Source organism: Chiloscyllium plagiosum, chromosome 12 (assembly GCF_004010195.1).
Source record: "Chiloscyllium plagiosum isolate BGI_BamShark_2017 chromosome 12, ASM401019v2, whole genome shotgun sequence".
Classification (NCBI taxonomy): domain Eukaryota; kingdom Metazoa; phylum Chordata; class Chondrichthyes; order Orectolobiformes; family Hemiscylliidae; genus Chiloscyllium; species Chiloscyllium plagiosum.
In genome coordinates, this window is record NC_057721.1 from 70,163,175 (window position 1) to 70,188,147 (window position 24,973).

A 24,973-nucleotide genomic window follows, 5' to 3' on the forward strand; every position below is an offset into this window, starting at 1 on the left:
TAATGCAATTTACAATGCATTGTCACGCATTAGACAACTGAGCCCAGAAAAACCCTACTGAAGTACAATGATGCTTTCACAACATTGAGAAGTCTTTAAGAAGAATATAATCTCTAGTAAATGAGAGTTTAAGTCTAAGTAAAGCTCTGAAGTGATCCCACGCTCACCATTGAAGGTATTTTTGCCAAAAATGCTAAAGCAAAAATCTGCAGTAGACAAACAGGACACTGGAAGAACACAGCAAGCCAGGCAGCATCAGGAGGTGGAGAAATCAACATTTTGGATGTAACCCTTCTTCAGGATTGGGGGTGGGTGTAGGGGAACCTGCAGATGAAGTGGGTGGCGGGGACAGGTTGATGAAGTGGGGATAGGTGAAGACAGGTGGAGGATATGACCTGGTTGGTCAATGAGAGGAATGAATCTGTTTGGTGGCAGAGAGCAGTGGAAGGGAGGGAAAGGGGCTGGGAAGGGAGTTGGGGGATGGAGAGGGAGGTTATTTGAAATTGGAGAACTCAATGTTGAGTCCTCCGGGCTGTAGGGTGCCCAGGCGGAAGATGAGATGTTGTTCCTCCAAAAGGTGCTGTGGTTTGATGTGGCAATGGAGGAGCTGAGGATGGTCACATCGAAAAGGGAGTAGTTGGGGGAATTGAAATGGACAGTGACTGGAAGGCCATGTCAACCCCTGCGGGCCCGGCTGCAATGTTCGGTGAACCATTCCCTAAGCTTATGTTCGGTCACCCCAAAGTAGAGAAGACCATACTGGGAGCATCAGATGCAATAAGCTAGTTTGGAGGAGAGGCAGGTGAACCTCTGTCTCATCTGGAAGGACTGTTTGGGGCCCTGGATGGAAGTAAGGGGGGTATGGGGTACCAGCAGGTTTTGCATCTTTTCTGGTTGCAGGGGAAGGTACCTGGGGGTTTGGTAGCGAGAGTGGCATGAACCTCCCCATCCCTTGACTCCCTTCCCAGCCTATCCCCCTGCTCCCTACCTCCAACTGGATTTATTCTTCCCATTGACAAACCAGGTCGTCCCCCCTACCTGTCTTTACCTATCCCCATTTCACTACCGTGCCCCCACCTCCCCCTAATCTGCAGACCCTTCCAGTCCCCCTCCACCAGTACCCTTCTCTGTCTCGCCGAACTGGTCCTCACCCTTAATAACTTTCATTTAACTCCTCCCATTTCCTCCAAATCAAGGGCCCCGGCTGTGCCTGCCTGTTTCTCAACTATATCAAACAGTCCTTCTTCAGTACTTACACAGGCACTGTGCCCCAAGTTCTCTGCTGTTACATCGATGACTGCATCAGTGCAGCGCTGAAATTGTTTGCTGGAAAAGCGCAGCAGGTCAGGCAGCATCCAAGGAGCAGGAGAATCGACATTTCGGGCATGAACCCTTCTTTCTCCCCGCATCAGTGCAGCACCCTACATCCAGGCTGAACTGGAGCTGAACTACATCGACTTCGCCCACAACTTCCACTCCATCCTCAAATTCACTTGGTCCACCTCGGATACCTCTCTCCCCTTTCTTGACCTGTCCATTTCCATCTCCAGCGACAGTCTCCACACAGACATTTACTACAAACCTACAGACTCCTATAACTACCTGGACTACACCTCCTCTCATCCAGTATCCTGCAAGAACTGCATTTCTCTCTCCCAATTCCTTAGCCTCTGCCACATCTGCTCAGATGAGAAGACATTCCACTTGCGAGCATCCCAGACGTCCACCTGTTTTGAACAACGTACTTTTCCTGCCTCTGTCACCTAGACAGCCCTCTGCTGCAGCCCCTCCATTCTGCTTTCCACCGCTCTAAAGACCCCCCCAAAACGCAATAAAGACAGAGTCCCCCTTGTCCTCACCTACACCCCACCAGTCTCTGCATCCAATGCAGGTCAAATACAAGCAAAAAGCAATGTAGTGACAGTAATGAGTATCAAATTAACCTGACCTCCCAGGCAGCCCACGGATGAAACTGGGAGTAGATCTACTTGCACTTGTATCAGTGGATTATCTTGTCACTGTAGCTCACTATTCTGACCACTGGGTGGTGGACCAGTAAAGTTTAATGTCGACTGCTGAGATTACCAAATGCCTAAAAGCACATTTTGGGCATTACAGCATTCCTACTATTGTGATGAGCAACAGTCACCCTCAATTCATGCGTGAAAAATTTAGTTGTCTCATAAACGATTGAGAAATTCAATAGTACGCATCATCTCTACACTATTCCCGGTAAAATGAAAAAGCCTGAGGTGTCAGTGAAAATCTCCAAAGGAATTGTAAAATCCTTGCTGCACAGATGTAGCTGAGGCAATCCTTTAATGGAGATACCCACCAACTGAAAGCATGGAAAATAGTCCAGTACAAAGACAAATATCATGCCACACAGGAAGCTACTCTTCCAACAGCAAAAAGGATATTGATGCCAGAAATTGTTAAAAAGTGTGAATGACAAAAATCAAGTTGAAATGGCAGAAAACCCAATTTCCATTTTGATAGACAGTGGAACCTTACTGCGAATCCTCTTGCAAGGATGCCTATCTTGAAGAAGGTCTCCTCCTCTCTCTACAAAGATCTCAGTGAGTCTCTCTCTCACTGCAACCCCCTGGTCATCTTCTCTGCTCTGAAGCTCTACAATACCTCCATTCCCATTATCCACCTATTGTACACTTTGCTATCACCCACCTTTCCCCTCAGCCACACATCCTCTTCCGCCCCCACCCTCACACATACCCCTTCACCCTCACAATCTGGCAACCGTTTCCCTCTCACATCTGTATTTGCAATTAGATGACAAAATGTAGTTGAATGAAAAGTCACAAACCTGTGCACAGTCGACAGAGAATCTGATCAGTCTGTGTTGGAGGAAACAAAACTGGCAGACAAGTTAAATTCTGCCTGACATGTCTCCACCCACTGACATCTTACCAATCTAATTTGCATAAGTTTCTATTCTTTGAAATACACCATACAGCTCTTTTTTTAAAGAACAACATTTATTTCTGCATGCATTTTAAGATGTACGGAAGAAAAACAAGTACTGGCATTTAGGTAGCACCTTTTAAAGCCACAGGACATCTTTTATAATCAATGAAAAGTTTGTTGATGTGTTTTGTAGGAAACAGCTAATTTATTCATGCAAGCTCCCATATTGTGATCAGAACCATAAGCATGTTTGTTGGTGAATAAATGGTCAGGACCCTAGGAAAACACCTCTGCCTTTCATCAGCATTGTGGAGTGTGGAATCTTTTATGTTCAAACAGGGCTTTGGTTTATAAGTAATCCGTCATTGCTCCAAATTGTTTTTCCCCTAAAGTCTCCATTTTAATGCTTTCACAAAAAGTGCCAACCTTATTCCTTCACTCTTCCAAGGGTGAGCTTGCCTGCATTTGTTGCATGTCCCTCGTTGACATTCAGGCAGTAGTGACAAGCCATTTTTTTATTAGACTAGATTCCCTGCACTGTGGAAACAGACCCTTTGGCCCAACAAGTCCACACCGACTCTCCAAAGAGTAACACACCCAGACCCATTCCCCTACCCTACATTTACCCCTGACCAATGCACCTGACATTATGGGCAATTCAGCATGGCCAAGTCACCTGACCTGCACATCTTTGGACTGTGGGAGGAAACCACACAGACAAGGGGAGGATGTGCAAGCTCCACACAGACAGTCGCCTGAGGCAGGAATCAAACCCAGGTCCCTGGCGCTGTGAGGCAGCAGTGCTGACCACTGTGAACTGTTGCAATCCACATGGGACCGCAAGGGCATTGCAGGCTTCTGTACCTCGAACAGCAACATACCAGGGTGGCGTATGACTTGGAGAGAAATCTGCAACATTCCCACTGCTCCTTCCAAGTGATGGATCTGATACATTTGGAAGGTGCTGACAGAAGAGGCAGCAAACTTTGTACATACTGACTGTGCATGTTATCTTGGATCAAGAGTCATGTCTGGACCAGACCAGAAGAGTATAGCAGAATCACACACACCCTCCAATCCCTGCACAACATTAGTGAACCAGATGAATATCAACAATCTGATTCATAGAATTGACTGCCAAGAGTGGGATTAGCTTTTTGATTTTTTTTCATTAATCTGTGTGGAATTTGAACTCATGTCTCCAAGAGCATTAGTTAAGGGTTATGGGTTACTAGTTGAGTAATGTTCCCACAGCATTAACTGCCCCATTATATATAGATTCTTCTACAGCAGCTTTTAAACCTGTAACATCCACCATCAAGGAGGGCAAGTACAGCAGATACATGGGAAAACCATCACTTGCAAGTTCCCCTCCCAACCACACACCATCCTGACCTGCAATGACATGGCTGTTCCTTCACTGGAACTGCCTTAATTCTGAGCAAATGCACTGCAATGATCAAAGAAGGCAGCTCATCAACAACTTCTCCACGGGGCAATTAGGGATGGACAATAAATGCTGACCTCAATGAAACCCATATCCCAGAAATCAATAAGAAAAATACAGTCCTTTGCAATATGTATATTCTAATTCCATTAGTACCTTGATCATGTTTTTCTCTCTGCTGAGAGTTTTTAAAAGATTGAATTTTGGATTTACCTCCCCGATTCATTGCAGTGCTTTAGTTTGAGTTTCATGTTCGTCATAGGGAGTGCTCTCTGAACTGCACCACAGATTGGTGAACTTAATGACTGTGCAGGAAACCAAAACTCGGGCAGAAACGAAACTGCAGAGGAGTGGTGTGATGCCGGTGTTGGGAAATGAAACCGAGAGACAGAGAAGAACAACAACAACAGAGCTATGTGTTTTGCAGTTGATGCACTTAAAGGTAAAGTGAATGAGTTTCTGTTGTGGTTTCTGACAATTCCTCTGGAACACTTCGCCCCTTTTGTTTTTTTGAGAATCTCAGGGTTTACGGGGGTGGACCATCACAGCCTGAAAAGTATCTGAGCAACCGCTGGGAAAACGGAATTCGCTCCCTCTTGCTGTGATGCCAGCAAATAGAGTCTTGTTTTGGTAGCTATGACTGTGTCATATTAACATGGGGTTACACAAACTAACAAGATCTAACTCAGTGCCGTATTTTTTGATCAAATGCTTGGCCATTTAATAGCTATTTTTACCACATTAAAAATCACACAACACTAGGTTATAATCCAACAGGTTTGTTTGGAAGCACTAGCTTTCAGAGTGCTACCCCTTTATCAGGTGGTTGTGAAGCAGGACCATAAGATACAGAATTTATAGCAAAAGATTAATGACATGCAGCTGAAATGATATATTAAACAAACATAGATTATAACAAACAGTGTATCATTTCAGCTGCATGACACTATAATCTTTTGGTATAAATTCTGTGTCTTATGGTCCTGCTTCACAACCACCTGATGAAGGAGCGGCGCTCCAAAAGCTAGTGCTTCCAAATAAACCTGTTGGACTTTAACCTGATGTTGTGCGATTTTTAACTTTATCCACCCCAGTCCAACATCGGTTCCTCCAAATCATTTTTTACCACATCTGATCCAAACGGCTGATTGGTATTTTAACCAAGATTCATAGAGTCTGTGTGTAGTGTAACCCTCCCCACCCCCACAAGTCTTTAAAGTGCTTCTCCCTTAATTCTGCATTGGAACCAAAGAGGAAATTATTTTCCTTACTGTGTGGCGGAGTTCCTTTTCATTTGATTTTTACATTTTATATTTCCATCATTTAGAGAGAGAACTCCAGCAATTAAGAATCTGTTTTTGAATAATGGATTCAAATACTCAGTAACACATTTCCAGCAACACATTTTCAGCTCTGATCTCCAGCATCTGCAGACCTCATTTTCTCCTCAAAAACTCAGTACTTGAGTTTGCCCACTCCCCAGGGTTGCCAACTTCCAGTGTTTCTCAGGCGACTCTGGAAGATGAAGAAAAACCTCCAGGACACGAAAACAAAATGAGGAGGGAATTGAAGCAAAATAGCCATTGAATCAAGCACGAATGATGGCATGGCGACTCAGTGGTTAGCATACTGGCTCACAATCACCAGGGACCCAGGTTCGATTCCACCCTTGGGCAACTGTGGATGGAAGTTGCATGTTCTCCTTGTGATTGTATAAGTTTTCTCCAGCTGCTCTGATTTCCTCCTACTGTCCAAAATGTGCAGGTTAGGTGGATTGGCCATGCCAAATTGTCCGTAGTGTCCAGGGATACGCAGGTTAGATGGATATGTGTGTATTTCAAATGCATAGAAATGACTTAAGTGAAAATGTAGCTAAGTAGATTAGTAAATTTGCAGATGATATCAAGATTGGTGGAGTTATGGATAGTGTAGAAAGTTGTCAAAGGACACAGTGGCATATCAAACAGTTGTAGATATGGACAGAGCAATGGTAGATTGTGTTTAATCCATGCAAGTGTAAGATGGTACACTTTGGGAGATCAAATATTAAGGAAAAATATAATGACAGGACCCTGAACAGCATTGATGTAGAGAAGAATCTTGGGGTTCAAGTCTATAGCTCCCTGAAAGTGGCCACACAAGGAGTCAGGATGGTAAAGAAGGTCATAGAATCATAGAGTCATAGAGATGTACAGCATGGAAACAGACCCTTCGGTCCAACCTGTCCATGCTGTCCAGATATCCCAACCCAATCTAGTCCCACCTGCCAGCACCCGGCCCATATCCCACCCAACCCTTCCTATTCATATACCCATCCAGATGCCTTTAAAATGTTGCAATTGTACCAGCCTCCACCAGTTCCTCAGGCAGCTCATTCCATACACGTACAACCCTCTGCGTGAAAAAGTTGCCCCTTAGGTCTCTTTTATATCTTTCCCCTCTCACCCTAAACCTATGCCCTCTAGTTCTGGACTTGCCCACCCCCAGGGAAAAGACTTTGTCTATTTATCCTATCCATGTCCTCATAATTTTGTAAACCTCTATCAGGTCACCTCTCAGCCTCCGACCCTCCAGGGAAAACAGCCCCAGCCTGTTCAGCCTCTCCCTATAGCTCAAATCCTCCAACTCTGGTAACATCCTTGTAAACCTTTTCTGAACCCTTTCAAGTTTCACAACATCTTTCCAATTGGAAGGAGACCAGAATTGCATGCAATATTCCAACAGTGGCCTAACCAATGTCCTGTACAGCCGCAACATGACCTCCCAACTCCTCTATTTAGTACTCTGACCAATAAAAGGAAGCATACTAAACGCCTTCTTCACTATCCTATCTATTTGCGATTCCACTTTCAAGGAGCTATGAACCTGCACTATGTCTCTTTGTTCAGCAACACTCTCTAGGACCTTACCATTAAGTGTATAAGTCCTGCTAAGATTTGCTTTCCCAAAATGCAACACCTCGCATTTATCTAAATTAAACTCCATCTGCCACTTCTCGGCCCATTGGCCCATTTGATCAAGATCCTGTTGTAATCTGATGGGCCAATGGGCCAAGAAGTGGCATTTGGAGTTTAATTTAGATGAATGTGAGGTGCTGCATTTTGGGAAAGCAAATCTTAGCAGGACTTATATACTTAATGGTAAGGTCTGTATGGCATGTTTGGCTTCATTGGTCAGGGCATTGAGTACAAGAGTCAAGATGTCACATTGCAGTTTTGTGAGACTTTGATTACACCACACTTTGAGTATTGTGCTCAATTCTAGTCGCCACATTACAGGAAGAATGTAGAGGCTTTAAAGATGGTTTAGAAGAGGTTTACCAGGACGCTGCCTGGATTAGAGGGTATGAAGTATAAAAAAAGGCTAGAAAAACTCAGGCTGTTTTCTCTTAAGCGGCAGAGATTGAGGGGAGACTTGATACAAATTTATGAAGTTATTAAATGGGTAATAGAGTAGATGTTTAGCATTTTTTTCCAGAGTTGAAATGGCTAGGGGGTATATCTAGGGGCATGCATTTAAAGTGAGAGGGAGAAAGTTCAAAGGGGATGTGAGGGGCAGTTTTTTTACACAGAGAGTGATAAAAGTCTGGAATGCACTGCCAGGGGTGATGGCAGAGACAGATACAATAGAGGCATTTAAGGGGCTTTTAGATAAGCAAATAAATATGCAAGGAATGTAGGGAAATGGACCAAGAGCAGGCAGAAGGATTAATTGAATTTGGTGTCATGTTTGGCACAACATCATGGGCTGAAGGACCTGCTCCTTTGCTGTACTGTTCTATGTTCTATGAGTGCATTAGAGGGGGATATAAGATAAAATCTCTGGACTTTGGGCAGCAGCTCATGCTGAAAAAGAAGTAGAACAAACAAGCTGTTGTTTGTTTGGGAGGCCAGGCCTAGAAGTTAATTGCAGGTTGGTTCTTGCTCAAAACTTGTTCCCTCCCAGTCGGAGAACACTTCAGTGGTCAAGGACATTCAGCCTCCGATCTTTGGTTCAGTGTTCTCCAAAATGGCTTTCAAGACACACAACAACGCAGAATGGCCGAGCAGAAACTGACAGCCAAGTTCCATACCCATGAAGAAGGCCTCAACTGTGATCTTAGGTTCATGTTGTACTACATGTGACCCCACCACACTGTTCTGTAAAATCTTCCTACTGTCCTTTTTTGAAACCATCACCTTGATATATTGCTATGATCTGTATTCCTGATGAAGGGCTTTTGCCCAAAACGTCGATTTTCCTGCTCCTCAGATGCTGTCTGAACTGCTGTGCTTTTCCAGCACCACTCTAATCTAGAATCTGGTTTCTAGCATCTGCAGTCATTGTTTTTACCAAATTGTTATGATCTCTCTCCCTTAAATAGTTTGTACAATTTTGGATTACTTGTTACTTTGGTTAGATCCTCGACATTTGACTCTTATACCTCGCACGTTATTACAGCCATTTGGTTTGTCTCCAGCACCACCTTATTTTTAATTTTTTGTAATTATCTCCCTGCCTCAATTAATCAGATTATAAGTCATCCCATTGCCTGTTTTTTCAGCTGCTGACTCTTTACTCACACCATCTGATACTTTTGATCATCTGCAGAGATTTGTTATTCAGCTTGTCGATACTACACTCATCATTTATATGATCTTTTCATCTCACAGCCCATTGGCCTCTCTACCTATGCGTTCTGTGTCTGTCTGCTTCTCTCTCACAGCACTTGGCAAAGGGGCTAAACTCCAAAAGCTTGTCATTTCAAATAAATATGTTGGATTATAACCTGGTGTGTGACTTCTGACTTTATTCAAAATGTTTGTTCAGATGCTTTAACTCCGGCAGAGAGAATATGTTTACACATGGCTACCCGAACAAATCGATAGAGTCATACAGGTATACAGCACGAAAACAGACCCTTCAGCCCAACACATCCATGCTGACCAGCTAACCTAAATTAATCTAGTCCTACCTGCCAGCACTTCACACAAATCCCTGTTGACCCTTTCTATTCACGTACCCATCTAGATGACTTCTAAATGTTGTAATTGTATCAGCCTCCATCACTTCCTCGAGCAGCTCTTTCCATGCACGCATCACCCTCTGCGTGAAAAAAGTTGCTCCTTAGGTCCCTTTTAAATCTTTCCCCTCTCTCCCTAAATCTGTGCCCTCTAGTTCTGGACTCGCCCACTCCAGGGAAAAGATCTTGTCTGTTTACCCTATCCATGCCCCTCATGATTCTATAAACTTCTATAAGGTCACCCCTCAGTCTCTGAATGCTCCAGGGAAAACAACCTTAGCCTATTCAGCCTCTCCCTCTAGCTCAAATCCTCCAACCCTGGCAACATCCTTGTAAATCTTTTCTGAACGTTTTCAAGTTTCACAACATCCTTCCAATGGGAGGGAGACCAGAATTGTGCACAATATTCCAAAAGTGGCCTAACCAATGTCCTGTACAGCCACAACATGAACCTTCCAACTCCTTCACTGAATGCTCTGATCAATAAAGGCAAGCATACCAAATGCCTTCTTCATTATCTGATCTACCAATGACTCCACTTTCAAGGAACAATGCACCTGCACTCTATGGTCTCTTTGTTTAGCAACATTTGCCAGGACCTTACCATTAAGTGTATAACTCCTGCCCTGATTTGAATATCCAAAATGCAGCACCTCACATTTATCTAAACTAAACTTCATCTACCACTCCTCAGGCGTTAGCCCATCTGATTAAGATCCCATTGCACTCTGAGGTAACCTTCTTTGCTGTCCACTACACCTCCAATTTTGGTGTCATCAGCAAAATTACCAACCAAACCTCCTATGTTCACATCCAAATCATTTGTATAAATGATGAAAAGTAGAGGGCCCAGCACCGATCCTTGTGGCACTCTACTGGTCACGGGCCTCTAGTCTGAAAAGCAACCCTCCACCACCACCCTCTGTCTTCTACCTTTCTGCCAGTTCTGTATCCAAATGGCTAGTTCTCCCTGTATTCCATGAGATCTAACGTTGCTAACCAGTCTCACATGGGGAACCTTGTTGAATGCCATACTGAAGTCCATATAGATCACATCTACCGCTCTGCCCTCATTAATCCTTTTTGTTACATCAAAAAACTCAATCAAGTTTGTGAGACATGATTTCCCATGAAACAAAGCCATATTGACTATCCCTAATCAGTCCTTGCCTTTCCAAATACATGTAACTCCTGTCCCCCAGGATTCCGTCCAACAACTTGCCCACACTGACTTCAGGCTCACCAGTGAATAGTTCCCTGGCTTTTCCTTACCACCTTTCTTAAATAGTGACACCATGTTAGCCAACCTCCAGTCTTCAGGCACCTCACCTGTGGCTATCAATTATACAAATATTTCAGCAAGGGGCCCAGCAATCTCTTCCCTCACTTCCCACAGAGTTCTAGGGTACACCTGATTAGGTCCTGGGGATTTATCCACCTTTATGCATTTCAAGGCATCCAGCATTTCCTCCTCTGTAATATGGACTTTTTCAAGATGTCACCATCTATTTCCCCACATTCTATGTCTTCCATGTCCTTTTCCATAGTGAAAACTGATGCAAAATAATTGTGTAGTATCTCCCCATCTCCTGCAGTTCCACACATAGGCTGTCTTGCTGATCTTTGAGGGGCCCTATTCTCTCCCTAGTTACCCTTTTGTCCTTAATGAATTTATAAAATACCTTTGAATTCTCATTAACCCTATTTGCCAAAACTATCCCATGTCACCCTTTTGCCCTCCTGATTTCCCTCTTAAATATACTTCTACTGCCTTTATAGTCTTATAAGGATTCACTTGATCTCTGCTGAATATACCTGACGTATGCTTCCTTCCTTTTCTTAACAAACTCTCAATTTATTTTGTCATCCATCATTCCCTGCAACTACCAGCCTTCCCTTTCACCCTAACAGGAACATACTGTCTCTGAACTCTCATTAGGAGAAAGTGAGGACTGAAGAAGGGCTTATGCCCAAAACATCGATTCTCCTGTTCCTTGGATGCTGCCTGACCTGCTGCGCTTTTCCAGCAACACATTTTTCAGCTCTGAACTCTCATTATCTCATTTTTGAAGGCTTCCCATTTTCCAACTGCCCCTTTTCCTGTGAACATCTATCCCCAATCAACTTTTGAAAGTTCTCGCTGAAGACCGTCAAAATTGACCTCCCTCCAATTTAGAACCTTAACTTGTAGATCTGGTCTATCCTTTTCCATCACTATTTTAAAACTAATAGAATTATCATCACTGGCTCCAAAGTGCTTCTCCACTGACACCTCAGTCACTTGCCCTGTCTTATTTCCCAAGAATAGGTCAAGTTTTGCCTTTTCCAGTAGGTACTTTCACATACTGAATCAGAAAATGTTTTTTGTACACACTTAACAAATTCCTCTTCATCTAAACCTTTAACACTCTGGTAGTCCCAGTCCATATTTGGAAAGTTAAAATCCCCTACCATAAACATCCTATTATTCTTTCAGATAACAGTGATCTCCTTACAAATTTATTTCTCAATTTCCTGCTGACTATTGTGGGTGGGGGGGGATTCTGTAGTTCAATCCCAACAAGTTGATCATACCCTTTCTTATTTCTCAGTTCCATCCAAATAATTTTCCTGGACGTATTCTCAGGAACATCGTCCCTAAGGACAGCCGTAATGTTATCCCTTATCAAAAACATCACTCCCCCTCCTCTCTTGACCTCCTTTCTGTCCTTCCTGTAGCATTTGTATCCTGGAACATTAAGGTGCCAGTCCTGTCCATCCCTGAGCCACATTTCTGTAATTGCTATGATATCCCAGTCCCATGTTCCGAACCATGCCCCGACTTCATCTGCTTTCCCCGTTAGGCCTCTTGCCTTGAAATAAATGCAGTTTAATTTATCAGTCCTACCTTGTCCCTGCCTGCACTGACTGTTTGACTTGTTCCTGTTCCTGTTCCCCACTGTGCCAGTCTCAGACCGATCTCTTTCCTCGCTATCTCCCTGGGACCCACACCTCTCCTGACGAATTTAAATCCTCCCAAACAGCTCTAGCAAAGCTCCCTGCCAGTATATTAGTCCCCTTCCAATTCAGCTGCAATCCGTTCTTCTTGTACAGGCCACGTCTACCCCAGAAGAGATTCAATTGATCCAAAAATGTGAATCCTTCTCCCGTGCACCAGCTCCTCAGCCACACAGTCATCCACTCTATCCTCTATTCCTATCCTCATTAGTTTATAGCACCGGGAGTAATCCAGATATTACTACCCTTGAGGACCTCCATTTTTGGCTGATGTTGATCAGTAAAGAGTCAATACCTGGCAATTAGTTTCAGAGCCTAGGAGAGACTTATGTGGAAGTGGATGGCAGATGTTGAATGGTAACAGGGACCACACGGGGAAGTGGTCAGTCCGAAAGAGAGCGTCTGGAGTTTGAACTGGATTTTGGGACTATTTTCTAGGAGGAGTTTGGCTGTTGATGCAACAGCATGAAGGTTAAAAAGCAAAAACAAAAATGAGTTTGCAAAAGCCAAAGTAATATACTTTGGACCTGTTGAAGGAAAAGGTGTCATCCAGAACAGCAAAAGTTAAAAATGACTTTCCCACCCCTAAAACAAAATGAGAGATAATGAGATTCTTGGGGATGTATGAATTTTATTGAAAATTTATGCCAAATTTGAGAAGCCATATCTTTTACTAATTTGCTACTTAAATAGACAAAGATAATATCGTCCACAGAATGCCAGCAGCCTTTGAAAAGCTAAAAGCGATTGTAATGAATGAACCTGTATTAACTACACCTAACTTTAACAAACCATTTAAGTTAGCAGTAGATGTCCACAACCACCTAATGAAGGAGCAGCGCTCAGAAAGTTAGTGCTTCCAAATAAACCTGTTGGACTATAACCTGGTGTTGTGTGATTTTTAACTTTGTACACCCCAGTCCAACACCAGCACCTCCATCAGGAAGGGCTGATGAAGGGATTATGCCCGAAACATCAATTCTCCTGCTCCTCGGATGCTGCCTGACTTGCTGTACTTTTCCAGCACTACACTCACAACTCTGATCTCCAGCATCTGCAGTCCTCACTTTCTACTTGCTCATTAAATGTGCCTACATTTCAAAAGAAGGTTGTGAATCCTTCGAGTTTTTTTTCCCCCACACAGGACTATTGAGGCTGGTTCATTAACTGTACTGAAGGCTGAGATAGATTTTTAAATAGGTTCCTGATAGGGTTTTAGATATGTTCCTGACGAAGGGCTTATGCCCAAAACATCGATTCTCCAGCTCCTCGGATGCTGCCTGATCTGCTGTGCTTTTCCAGCACCATACTCTCAACTCTGATCTCCAGCATTTACAGTCCTCACTTTTGCCTAGAGTTTTTAAATCAGTCAGGGAATCAGGGTTATGGAAAAAGCCAGGAAAGCGGAGTTGAGGATTATCAGATCAGACATGATCTTATTGAAAGGCAGAACAGACTTGATGGGCCAAATGGTCTACGTCTGCTACTATAAAAAGTACTGTTTTGGCTGTAAAACAATTCAGAGTGTCCGGAGGTCATGAAGTGACAAAAATACAAGTCTTTATTTTCTCAGGTTGACAAATGCAGTGATGGTCCAGAGGGAATACTGTTGGTGAATAAAGATTTGTTTCCAGTTTGAGATCAGGCACATAGGAAAGGAATGAAAGTCCTAATGATTTGACAAATAAGAAATAAAAAAAAAGTAGACACTACTTAAATTGTCTCTTTATTGAACAAGTCAGAGGTTCATTACAGCACTAAACCACCAACCAGTGGCAGAAAGTCTTGATTGTCACCAGTGTGAAGTCCCATTAGTGGTCCCGTCCAGTCAGTTTATGATGGAATCAGAGTCTCACCTCAGATGCCAGCTGGATCTCTCAATAAACCATTACGCTTTGAGAAAAAACATCATTCTAATACACAGTACAAGAACAGCACATCTCACATAGTGATTGAGAAACTGTGCTCCAGTGCATGAAAACAAGTAACATAAAACACTCACGTTAGACCATCTATTTTTACCAAGCAACTTCTTGGAAAACCTTTACCAAGAATAAAATAAAAATCACCAAAAACAAAGGTCAGAACCAGAACTGGTAACAGTGAAGGAAGCAAAAAATATCCACAAGAGTTTTCTTGAAAACTCAAACTCTTGGAATGGGGTAAGTGTTGTGGAAGGGAAATGGATTAAGCTGACTAAACAGGATCACACCAGGGAGATAATTCTAGTTGTCTGTGCTGCTCACGTCTACGGGAAATTTGGGATCATGTTAATTATGGTTTCCTGTCCCTTCAAGAACTACGCTTGGTTGCGGTTCTTACCCATCGGCCACTTACACTGTAAATAATTACGTGTGATCTAATTGAGGTGTTTAAGATGATCAAATAAAATTGACAAGATGGAAAGAAAGAAATAATTTCTTCTGTTGGGCAAATCCAGAACAAGTGGGGGGTGTAACTCTGTTAGAGCCATGGAGAAATACACTTCTTCATTCAAACATTAGAGGAAATCAAGAACTTTCTTCCTAGATCAATCAAAAATAAATAGGAGGCTGAGAGTTCAGATAAAGGGTCACTGGAGTCAAAAAGTTAACTCTGGCTTTCACTCCACAGATGCTGCCAGACCTGTTGAGTTTCTTCAGCACTTTCTGTTTCTGTCCACGGTACAACTGTCTGAGCCAAATAGCTTCCTTCTGCACTGTAACAATTTTGTGATTCTATGATAATTCTAAACCCAATAACGAGAAGTTTATCTTGCAAGGATAGATAGGGATATAGATGGAGGTGGATAGTTGAAGACATAGATCCGCTATGATATAATGGGAAGAACAGACTAAACGGGTTGAATAGCCTCAACCTTCCATTTTCATTGATTTCACAGATGGAGGAATACAATGCCAAAAGACAGAAATGTTGTTTTCTCATCGGCATATTCTCTCCAAGACTTCTATTTGGAGGTCACCAACTCTCAAACCCTTTGTAGTTTATTGACTATGCATTAACTCTATTGGCAGATGGTTTGCTTCAACACATGGTCAAGATCTGACGGGCTTTTCTCAACCTTTTCAAGCGACTGCTCAGAAACCTGCGCTTCTCAAAGATATCTTCCTCTTCCATCAGCAGCTCCTCCATCCGCTGCTGACCCTGCAGCAACTGCAGTAAGTTACGCTGCAGCTTGTTTGCATACTCCTGCAGGAGGTAGTATCGAATGACCATGGGGACCAGGTCCGCCAGTCGGTTTGAAGCAATCTGAAACACAGAAGTAGATTCACCATCAACACTTTTCTCCTCGGAGCTCTGTGGCCTTGTTCTGTAAGCTCACACTGGATTATGTAGCACAGAGAAAAGGGCAATTTGATTCAACCGGTCTGTGCCAGTGTTTATTCTCCACTTGGCTCTCCTCCCATCCTTTCTAATATAAATATACCATTGTCACACTCTATTCTCTTCTTCCCAATATACCCGTTAAACTTTCCCTTCAATATAGCTGTACTACACACTTCAATCACTCCTTGTGACCACGAGTTCAATTTTCTCACCACTTTTGGTGCAAGTTCCACGTGAATTGCTTTTGAATCTCTTGGCGACTGTCTTGTAATAATGGCCTCAAGTTATGCTTTGCCCCATGAGGATAAAACGGTTATGAATTGCAGACTTTCTAAGTGGTTACATTTTAAACTGACCCTTTTAATTTGAGGTAAATGAGGTTCTTCAATGGTGCTGGTGTTGAATAGTATGGGGGTATCAAGGGGAAATCAAATGGAAATCAATCCACCCAGCAACAGACACATGAGTTCAGAGGCTTACGTTGAAACCAGTGTTAAAATTTGAAATAACTAAAGGGCAACTGACCATTAGGTTTTGGATATAGACACTCAGAATCAGACAAAAAGGCCTGAAGGGGAAGACTAAAAACAATGGCTGCTGGGTGAAGCAGTGGGAGAGACTGTTTGTTAATTGTCAGGTACAATGTTGATGGTAATGCATTTCCTGTTTGAAGAAATGGAACTCATTGAGGTTTAAAGACCAAAGAAATACAAAGGTGTCTTGCTGCTGAAAGTCCATTAGACTGTACTCTGGAGTCTGAGTGAAGGGACGTCCCAGACAAATTGCCTCGGCGTATCACAAGAAGAAACAAGTTGGACAGTGGGAGAAATTTGGAATTTCAACTACAAGGCTTCATACGTATTGAAAGTGTCCAAGAATATAATCTGTAAATGTTTCTTGGGGTTTCACATTGCTTTAATGTTGGACACTATTAATTTTCCACTATTGAGATTATTTGTTACAGTAAACATAATATAATGGTGGCTGAGTAAATTATGAGTATTTTTTGAATGTGAAACATCCGAGATGGATAAAGGGGAGCAGGTAGATGGAGTGTAATTGGTTATCCAAGAGGAATATGATGGGGTGCCACAATAACAGTGACTACATTAGTTAAGAAGATGCACAGAGAAATGGCTAACAGGAAATAAAGTGAGGATAAATGGACAATTTTTAAGTTGGCAATTTTTGATAAGTTTTTGCCCACTCACTCAAACTATCAGATGAAACAAAATATGGGAAAATCAGGTTGTCCACATTGGCAGGAAGAATAGAGAAGAGAATATTACTTCAATTGAAAAGAGACAGCAGGATGCAGAAGAGCAGAGTAGTTTGGGTACCCTTCCACGTGAATCACAACATTAGCATGTAGACACAGCAAGTAATGAGAACAGCAAATGGAGCAATGGCCTTTAGTGCAAATGGGTTGGTGTTTTAAAGTGGTCCATGCTACAACTGCACAGGGCAATTGGTGAGAATGGCTTAGAGTTCTTGGATAGTTTTGATTTCTTAAAACAGGACCCACTTGCACTGGTTCAGAGAAGGCAGCTCACCAGGCTAATTCCTGGAGGATGGTTGTGCTGATAATCATTTGGAGTTTCAAAGAAGGAGAAGTGATCTTCTTGAAACACGCAAGATTTTGCGAGGATCTGACATCCGGATGTTGAGAAGCCTTGTAGTTGAAATCGAGAACTATGATCCAGTTTAAAAATAAGGAGGCTCCTGCTAATGATGGGGATGAAGAATTATTTCTTTTAAAACTTCATGATAGGATGAAAAGAGTCTGCTATTAAAATATACGTGTGCTTTAGCCACCCAAGCTCTTTGACCAACAGACACGAATATTTCTTATTGAATTTGAGCTGCTCTCCCTCCCCAGTGCCATTATCCACCTCACCTTCCCCTCAGTAGAGGTGGCGTTTCATCTCTAACATACATTTAACTGCCTTTCACATGTATAACATGAAGTCAAAACAACAATCAACCATGACATCAATTACAATGACTCTCTCAGTTTATCATTAAAGATAGAATTGCATAGCTCACCAGGTAATAGGTTTCCAAATGAATGGACATTGCAGTGACGTCAGTGCTGATAGAAATCAGCTGCTGGTTCTGCTCCTCTGGTACCTCATACTCGGTCTGGATTTGATTCAGCTTGTTGGAATAAATGATGTCCTGACTGTAGACCATTTTCTCCATCTGGAATAGAGTCTTCAGCATTTGCTCAGCTTCCTTTTCCTGGATCTCACGAATTTCATCAATCTTACTCTGCAGGGGAGATAAGCCAACATGTTGCTCAGTATGGAACTGGTCGGATGGTGTGCAATGGTCTTTTCCTTTCCTGGACACTGCTATCTATCCATCTTTTTAAATGCAATATTTGATTCCATTTGGAGACAGCCTAACCCACCAAAAGCCAGTTGTTGCACAGACACGGGGGATGGAAATGTGGAGCCTTTTCTTGGCAGCATCCGAGGAACAGGAGAATCGACGTTTCATGCATAAGCCCTTCATCAGGAATGCCTGAAACGTTGATTCTCCTGCTCCTCGGATGCTGCCTGACCGACTATGCTTTTCCAGCATTATACTCATTGACTCTGATCTCCAGCATCTGCAGTCCTTACTTTCTCCTCATTGGTTATAGCCTTTTCTTGGGTTTCAAATAGGTCCTATGGAGCCCAGTTTTGCATTACCCTGTCCCAATAAGCAGGAGCCCACCTGATTGGTTTGAGAGCCCATTAACCATCCCTAATGGTCACCTAAAACAAATGCATCATTAAATGTTAAAAAGAACCTTGTATTCACATCAGGACCCTCATGATGGGCAGGAGAGCAAACTCACTTGTACAGTCATTTTAGAACTTCATGATGGAAACAACCATCCCTAGTGCCATTTAAAAGAGACTGACACCTTTATTAAAGCAAGTCTGTAGTTAACAGTGTCACTTTTGGGTTAATATTTTCGACTTTTCCGATGAGTAACTGATGGGAAATAATCATTAACACTATGCCAAGACAGATAACATTGGGAAATCTTCAAACTAAAGTCAAAGCAGTTACAGAATCTTACAGACCATTTGGCTCATTGTGCCTGTGGCAGTAACTCAGAGAGAACTAGCCTATTTAATCCCACACCCCAGCCAGAACTTAACGCTACATTGGATCTGCCTGACCTAATGGGAATCACTCTCACTGGGTGAGTGCCCAATGTTAGTTTTTATGATAGACTTTCAACATGAAAGTCTTCAAGGATTTAACTGGTTAGCATCAAAGATCACATTGGATCAAATCCCTGAGAGCTGCCAGCCAATCAGAGGTTGCAGATCTCTATTATTGAACCTGGAATCAGTGGATTCTCCAGTAATGCTCCGAATCTAAGCTTAACTAGTGTCATCAGATCCATCTACTACATACTGCACGTCAGTCAGAGAAACATATCACCACACAACCGCTCCCCCCTCCCTTCCCCCATCCTTTGTACAGAAACCAAGAAATTAGTCGTCTACACACCTTGATATTTCTCATTAGGTTTGGCAACCCTACAAAATGCTGCACAGCCAAATTGTTAAATACTGACTGGACCTGATCTGGAAAGAAAAAAGAGGCCAATTAGAGAAGGAAGACAATTCTTTGGTTGTGTTTTGAACAGCCTTTCATTTATAAAAGTTCTGCTGTGATGCAATCCTAACAAGAATGATTTATAAAAGACATGGGGGCAATTTTAAAAATATATACAAAGAAAGTTCATGTGTGTAATGAACTTCTAGAGGAAGTGGTGAATGTGGGTATAGTTGCAATGTTTAAAAGACATTTAAATCGGTACATGAATAAGAAATGTTTGGAAGAAAATAGGCCAAGTGCAGACAAGTGGGACTAGTTTAGCTTGGGATTATGGTCAGTATGGACTGGTTGGACCAAAAGGTCTGTTCCATGCTGTATGACTATGACTCTACAAGTGATGAAGGGGGAAAGGTAGCTGTGAGAAAGCATCAACAAGTCCAAAATCAGATAGTACTGCTTGACTATGATTCAACTGATTGGGAGAGCATGTTCAATGGGCTGAATAGCCTATTCCTGCAATGTACCAAGGGATGAGTCTGCAATCTTGCTTTTTCCCAAAATCCAATCAAGTAAAATTCTAGAGGATTTGTCCAAACTTACAGTGCGATAAAGCTTTAGACTAAATACACAGGTAGATAACCCTTTATCCGAAAACCCGAAGTCTGAAAAGCTCCAAAATCCAAAGGTTTTTTTGTGAAGTTTTTTTCTCAGTAATGAGGTTGCTTAGCATGCAAACAGTTAAAATTAGAGTGGTTCTGGAAAAGCACAGCAGGTCATGCAGCACCCGAGGAGCAGGAAAATCAGCGTCTCAGGCAAAGGCCTTTCCTGATAAAGGGCTTTCACCCAAAATGTTGATTTTCCTGCTCCTCAGATGCTGCTTGACCTGTCGCACTTTTCCAGCACCACTCTAATCTTGACTCTAATCTCCAGCATCTGCAATACCCACTTCTGCCCTGTGCAAACAGTTAACCCAAGTCGACACCCACTCGATGTTTGTCACTCAGATGTGACATGTGGAGGGCGTGGCCCAGCACTGACAGACCTCAATTCTGTCTCAAGGCCCATTTTACTTAGTGAATCTGCTCCTCCGGTAAGATTTTTTTAAAAATTCCCCATCAAACTGTCACTTATTCTGAAATTTGAAAAATTCTGAATTCCAAAAACCAGCTGGTCCCGAGCATTTCGGATAAAGAATTGTGCACCTGTACGGTAATAATTTGGGCATTCATATTTTTGGATTTAACTGCAATGATGAGTAATTGATCTCAGAAGGTCAGAAAGTCAGTTTTGCATGTAGAGTTTGAACATAATTTCTAAGAAAGCATATGAGTTCAGATTACATTAACTTACCTGGGGGAGTTACCTGGTGAAATGTTTGCAATGTTAAATGTTTTTGACATACAAAAGTCGTCAGGGAGGGGACCAAAATCAGGTTTTAGTTGAGAGAAATAGTTTCATACTACCAGTAGGGCAGTTTTCAGCATGTGCAAGTCCAGGTTTTCAGTGTTGGAAAGAAATCTGACAACTGTTTTCGCAGTTTAAGTAGATAGTACTCTTTATAAAGCTCAGTGAGGAAATCCAATGAAACAGCCAGTATCTGTATATCTCAGGGACAGAGACACAAGAGAGAATCACACCTGAATAGGGATTCACTGAAAGGAAATGCTTGCAATCTGATCAGTTATGTTTGAAATTGAAGAGTTAATGTAGGAGAGATACTTCACTGGGATGGAGTGTCTGTAAACTATATTACTGAGAAAAGGGTTGAATGTTCTCTTTGCTGTCCATGTTCTGATCTTTTATGAATGACCTATTTGTGCAGATTTTTAAAAAATTCAACAAGGTTGTGTATGTGTTTTTGAAAAGGACATTGGAAGTCTTGTCTGAATATCTTCAGGGACTGACCACAACAGTACAAACATAATACTCCTGATCAACTAACCCAGACTTCACAGTGGATCTGATCTATATTAGCTTCAGCTAAAATCAGAACTTCCAAATCCCAAGTGCATGAATAGTGTGGCAAATGTATCACAGCTTGGGGCATCAATGAACTCAAACCATTGTCTCGTTTTTCTCTCTGCTGCCAGACCTACTGACTTTCTCCAGAAACTTCCATTTTAGTATCAGATTTCCAGCATCCATAGTTCTTTATTTTATAAAATTGCTATAGAATTCTTTAAGGAGGAATCAAGGAGTTATTCCTGATGCCTTAGTCAATATTCATCTCTTAACATTGTAACAACATATGTGGCCACAATATTATTATTATTTGTGGGATCTTGCTGTTGAATGCCCTGTGTCCTACATTATATCAATAACTACACTTCAACGAGGTACATCTGATTGTGAAATGCTTTGGGGGACCCAGAGTTACACAATGCAAATCCTTCTCTATAACATGCAGAATCTTTCTTGATGAGTACCATATGGACTCTACATTACCTGCTATCACCTTCAGCATGGTGAGAGAAGGAGGCTCCAACTTCATGATCTGATTCTTGGCTAGCGACTCAAAGATTCTGTAATTGGTAAATCCGGGCAATTCTCTCCCGCGGGACCTCTCAGTGTACTCTGACACTTGGTCACTCATTATTTCTTTGACTGCAAACAAAAATAAAACAATGTTATCGTTGGACCTGTTTGTTAAATCCGGTGAGACTTTTGTGTTTCGCGGACTATTACTCTCCAGTGCAACTGAACATTTTTCTTTTATTTAACAGGGACATTGACTCATTCTTTAAAGACCGCAATTTCCCCTCCCTCCAACGCATTTTATCCACATCCTGCACCTTCGCCCTCAAACCCCACCCCTCCTAATGCAACAAGAACAGAATCTCCCGGTCTTCACCTTCCACCCTACCAACCTCCGTATACATCACATCATCCACTGCCATTTCTACCACCTACAAATGGACCCCGCCATCAGAGACATATTTCCCATCCACTTTCCGAAAAGACCATTCCCTCCACGACTCCCTTGTCAGGTCCATGCCCCCCCCCACCAACCCACCCTCCCCTCCCTGCACCTTCCACTGCCACTGCAGGAATTGCAAAACCAACACCCACAACTCCCCCGCACCTCTGCCAAGACCCCAAAGAAGCCTTCCACATCCATCAAATTTTCACCTGCACTTCCACACGTGTAATTTACTGTACCTGTTGTTCCAGATGCGATCTCCTCTACGCTGAGGAGACTGGATGCCTACTCACTCAGTGCTTCAGAGAACATCTCCGAGACCCTCGCATCAACCAACCCCACTGCCCTGTGGTTGAACACTTCAACTCCCCTTCTCACTTCGCCAAGCACATACAGGTACTGTGCCTCCTCCATCGCCACTCCCTAACCATCCGACGGCTGGAGGAAAAACGCCTCATTTTCCACCTCATGGCATCAATGTGGCTTTCACCAGTTTCCTCATTTCCTCTTCCCCCACCTTATCCCAGATCCAACCTTCCAACTCGGCACTGCCCTCATAACCTGCCCTACCTCACCTCCCCCTTAATCCACAAGCCTCATTCCTGGAGGAATATTTTGCCCAAAACATTGACTCTCCTGCTCTTTGGATGCTGCCTGACCTGCTGTGCTTTTCCAGCACCATACTCTTGATTCCAGTCTCCAGCATCCGCAGTCCTCACTTTCGCCTTGGGACATTTACCTAATTGCCATTTCATCCAACCTTTGCTCTAAAGAAAATGGGTGTCCCAGGGCGAGGGGGGGAAATTTCATTCATCAGCAGTCTAGTTGCTTCTACTCCCCTAAGAACATATATATAATCCTTTAAGAGAAAACCACAATGCCAAAGTATCTCAAATAGATTCAGGAAGATTTTAAGATGTAGAGAAAAATGATGATTGAGGGAATTCCAGAGGCCATGATTAAGATGTCTGAATACCATTCATGACGGATGAGATGGGGCAGGACAATGCATAAAATGCCACAGTAACAACTTGGCTTAATGATCATACACTGATTCAGAAGTTCATGGAATCAAATTGAACTCCTGGGAATTGGGAACAAAATCTAGGCTAACTCTTCAGTGCACTGCTAAGGGAGTGCTGCACTGTCAGATACAACTCTTAGCAGAGGAACTGTGAGCTGACTCAGCCAGCCGTGAAAGTATCCCACGGCACCATCAGAAGAACAGCAAGGATTCTTCCAATGTCTTGATCATTTATGATCCATTACCAACGGGTCACCTGGTGCTTCATGTATTTATGGGAACTCACAGAATACAAATTGACTGGTGTTTTCTCACGATATAACATTGGCTGTGAACATTTTAGTAACTCCTGAATCACATTCTTTCAAGAAAGGCTTTTATAGACTTGATCAAATTTATTGGACAATCACAATGTTAATGGAAGTTGATTGATCACTTACACTCTGTCTGATCGTCATCGAGGAGATCATGCCATTTCCCAAAACTCTTTCGGACCACCGTGTATATTTTCATGTTATCCTCATATTCCCTTGAATATTCTCCAATTGTTAAGTTGGAAAGGTCTTCACCATAAGCTCTAATTTTCTGCAGTACATTGAAACATTAGTGTTTATGATCATCTTTAACTGTAACCTGAGCATCAAACCTACAAAAACATTTTTCACTTCCTCTTCAGCACCTTCACAATTAATTAGGAAGAAAAATGTGCTAGCTCTTTAGAGTAATGCAGCATAGAAACAGGCCCTTTGGCCCACCATGTCTATGCCGACCAAAAACACTAAACTACACCAACTCCATTTACTCGCATTTGATCCATAGCCTACTAAATCACTTACTGCTCAGGCATTTTAATTACTTATCCAGATGCTTCTTAAATATTGCAAATGTACCAGCCTCCACCACCCTCTCAGGCAGCATGTTCCATATTTCTACCATCCTCATTCTCTGGGTGAAAGGAAACCTTTTCCTCTGATCCTCTCTAAACCACTTACTGCTCATCTTAAACTTGTGCACTCAGGTCTTGGACATGTTTACCATGAGGAAGAGATTCTCACGATCTACTCTATCAATGCTTCTCATTTATTGAGATATACAAAATTATCAGATTCCCCCCTCAGCCTCCGCTCCCAGGAAAACAAAGCCAGCCTATCCAGTCTCTCCTCATAACTGAGACATTTCATCCTGGACAACATCCCCTGAACCCTTTTTAGTGCTATCACATCCTTCTCCTTCGTGTAGCAACACAAAATTCCATCTATAGCCTAAGCAATGGTTTTACACCGCTGCAATAGGATATCCCCTATATTCTATCCCCTGGCTAATGAAGACAAGTATCCTGCATGTAACCTTCACCCTGTCTGTCTATGCTGACACCTTCAGGGATCTATGGACTTGTACATCAAGGTCCCTTTGTTCCTCAGTACTCCCTGCAGACCCACCATTCATTGTGTAAATCCTCCCTTTATTCGACCTCCAAAAATACACCACTTCATATTTATCAGGATTAAACTCCAACTGCCATTGCTCTGCCCAATTTGCCAGCTGATCAATATCAGACAATAGGCCGAGACCATCCTCCTCACTGTCAACAATACCACCAATTTTCATATCATTTACAAACGTACAAATTTACATTCAAGTCATTAATGAAAATAAGAAACAGCAAGATGCACAGCACTGATTCCTGTGGTACAGACAGTCACAGGTTTCCAATTACAAAAACAACCCTCCACCATTACTCTTAGCTTTCTGTTTGCAAGGAAATTT

The 24,973-nt window shown here is 42.5% G+C and overlaps 2 protein-coding genes across 3 annotated transcripts in view; both read right to left on the reverse strand.

The window, feature by feature from the left end:
* LOC122555399 (interferon-induced GTP-binding protein Mx1-like) overlaps positions 1 to 2,926 on the reverse strand; it is a 56,362-nt gene extending 53,436 nt beyond the window's left edge. Inside the window, exon 1 of the mRNA XM_043701370.1 lies at positions 2,825 to 2,926. The gene's annotated coding sequence lies outside the window, so the exon portion shown is untranslated. The remainder of the gene's footprint in view (positions 1 to 2,824) is intronic.
* An 11,152-nt stretch (positions 2,927 to 14,078) lies between these two features.
* The window catches only part of LOC122555400 (interferon-induced GTP-binding protein Mx3-like), a 45,560-nt gene continuing 34,665 nt past the window's right edge, over positions 14,079 to 24,973 (reverse strand). For both annotated transcript variants that reach the window (XM_043701371.1, XM_043701372.1), the window contains exons 10-14: positions 23,647 to 23,791; positions 21,708 to 21,866; positions 19,212 to 19,288; positions 17,745 to 17,969; positions 14,079 to 15,620 (exon numbers count right to left, since the gene is read on the reverse strand). In XM_043701371.1, the coding sequence (XP_043557306.1) occupies positions 15,396 to 15,620; positions 17,745 to 17,969; positions 19,212 to 19,288; positions 21,708 to 21,866; positions 23,647 to 23,791 (831 nt within the window). In that variant the 3' untranslated portion in view covers positions 14,079 to 15,395. The remainder of the gene's footprint in view (positions 15,621 to 17,744; positions 17,970 to 19,211; positions 19,289 to 21,707; positions 21,867 to 23,646; positions 23,792 to 24,973) is intronic.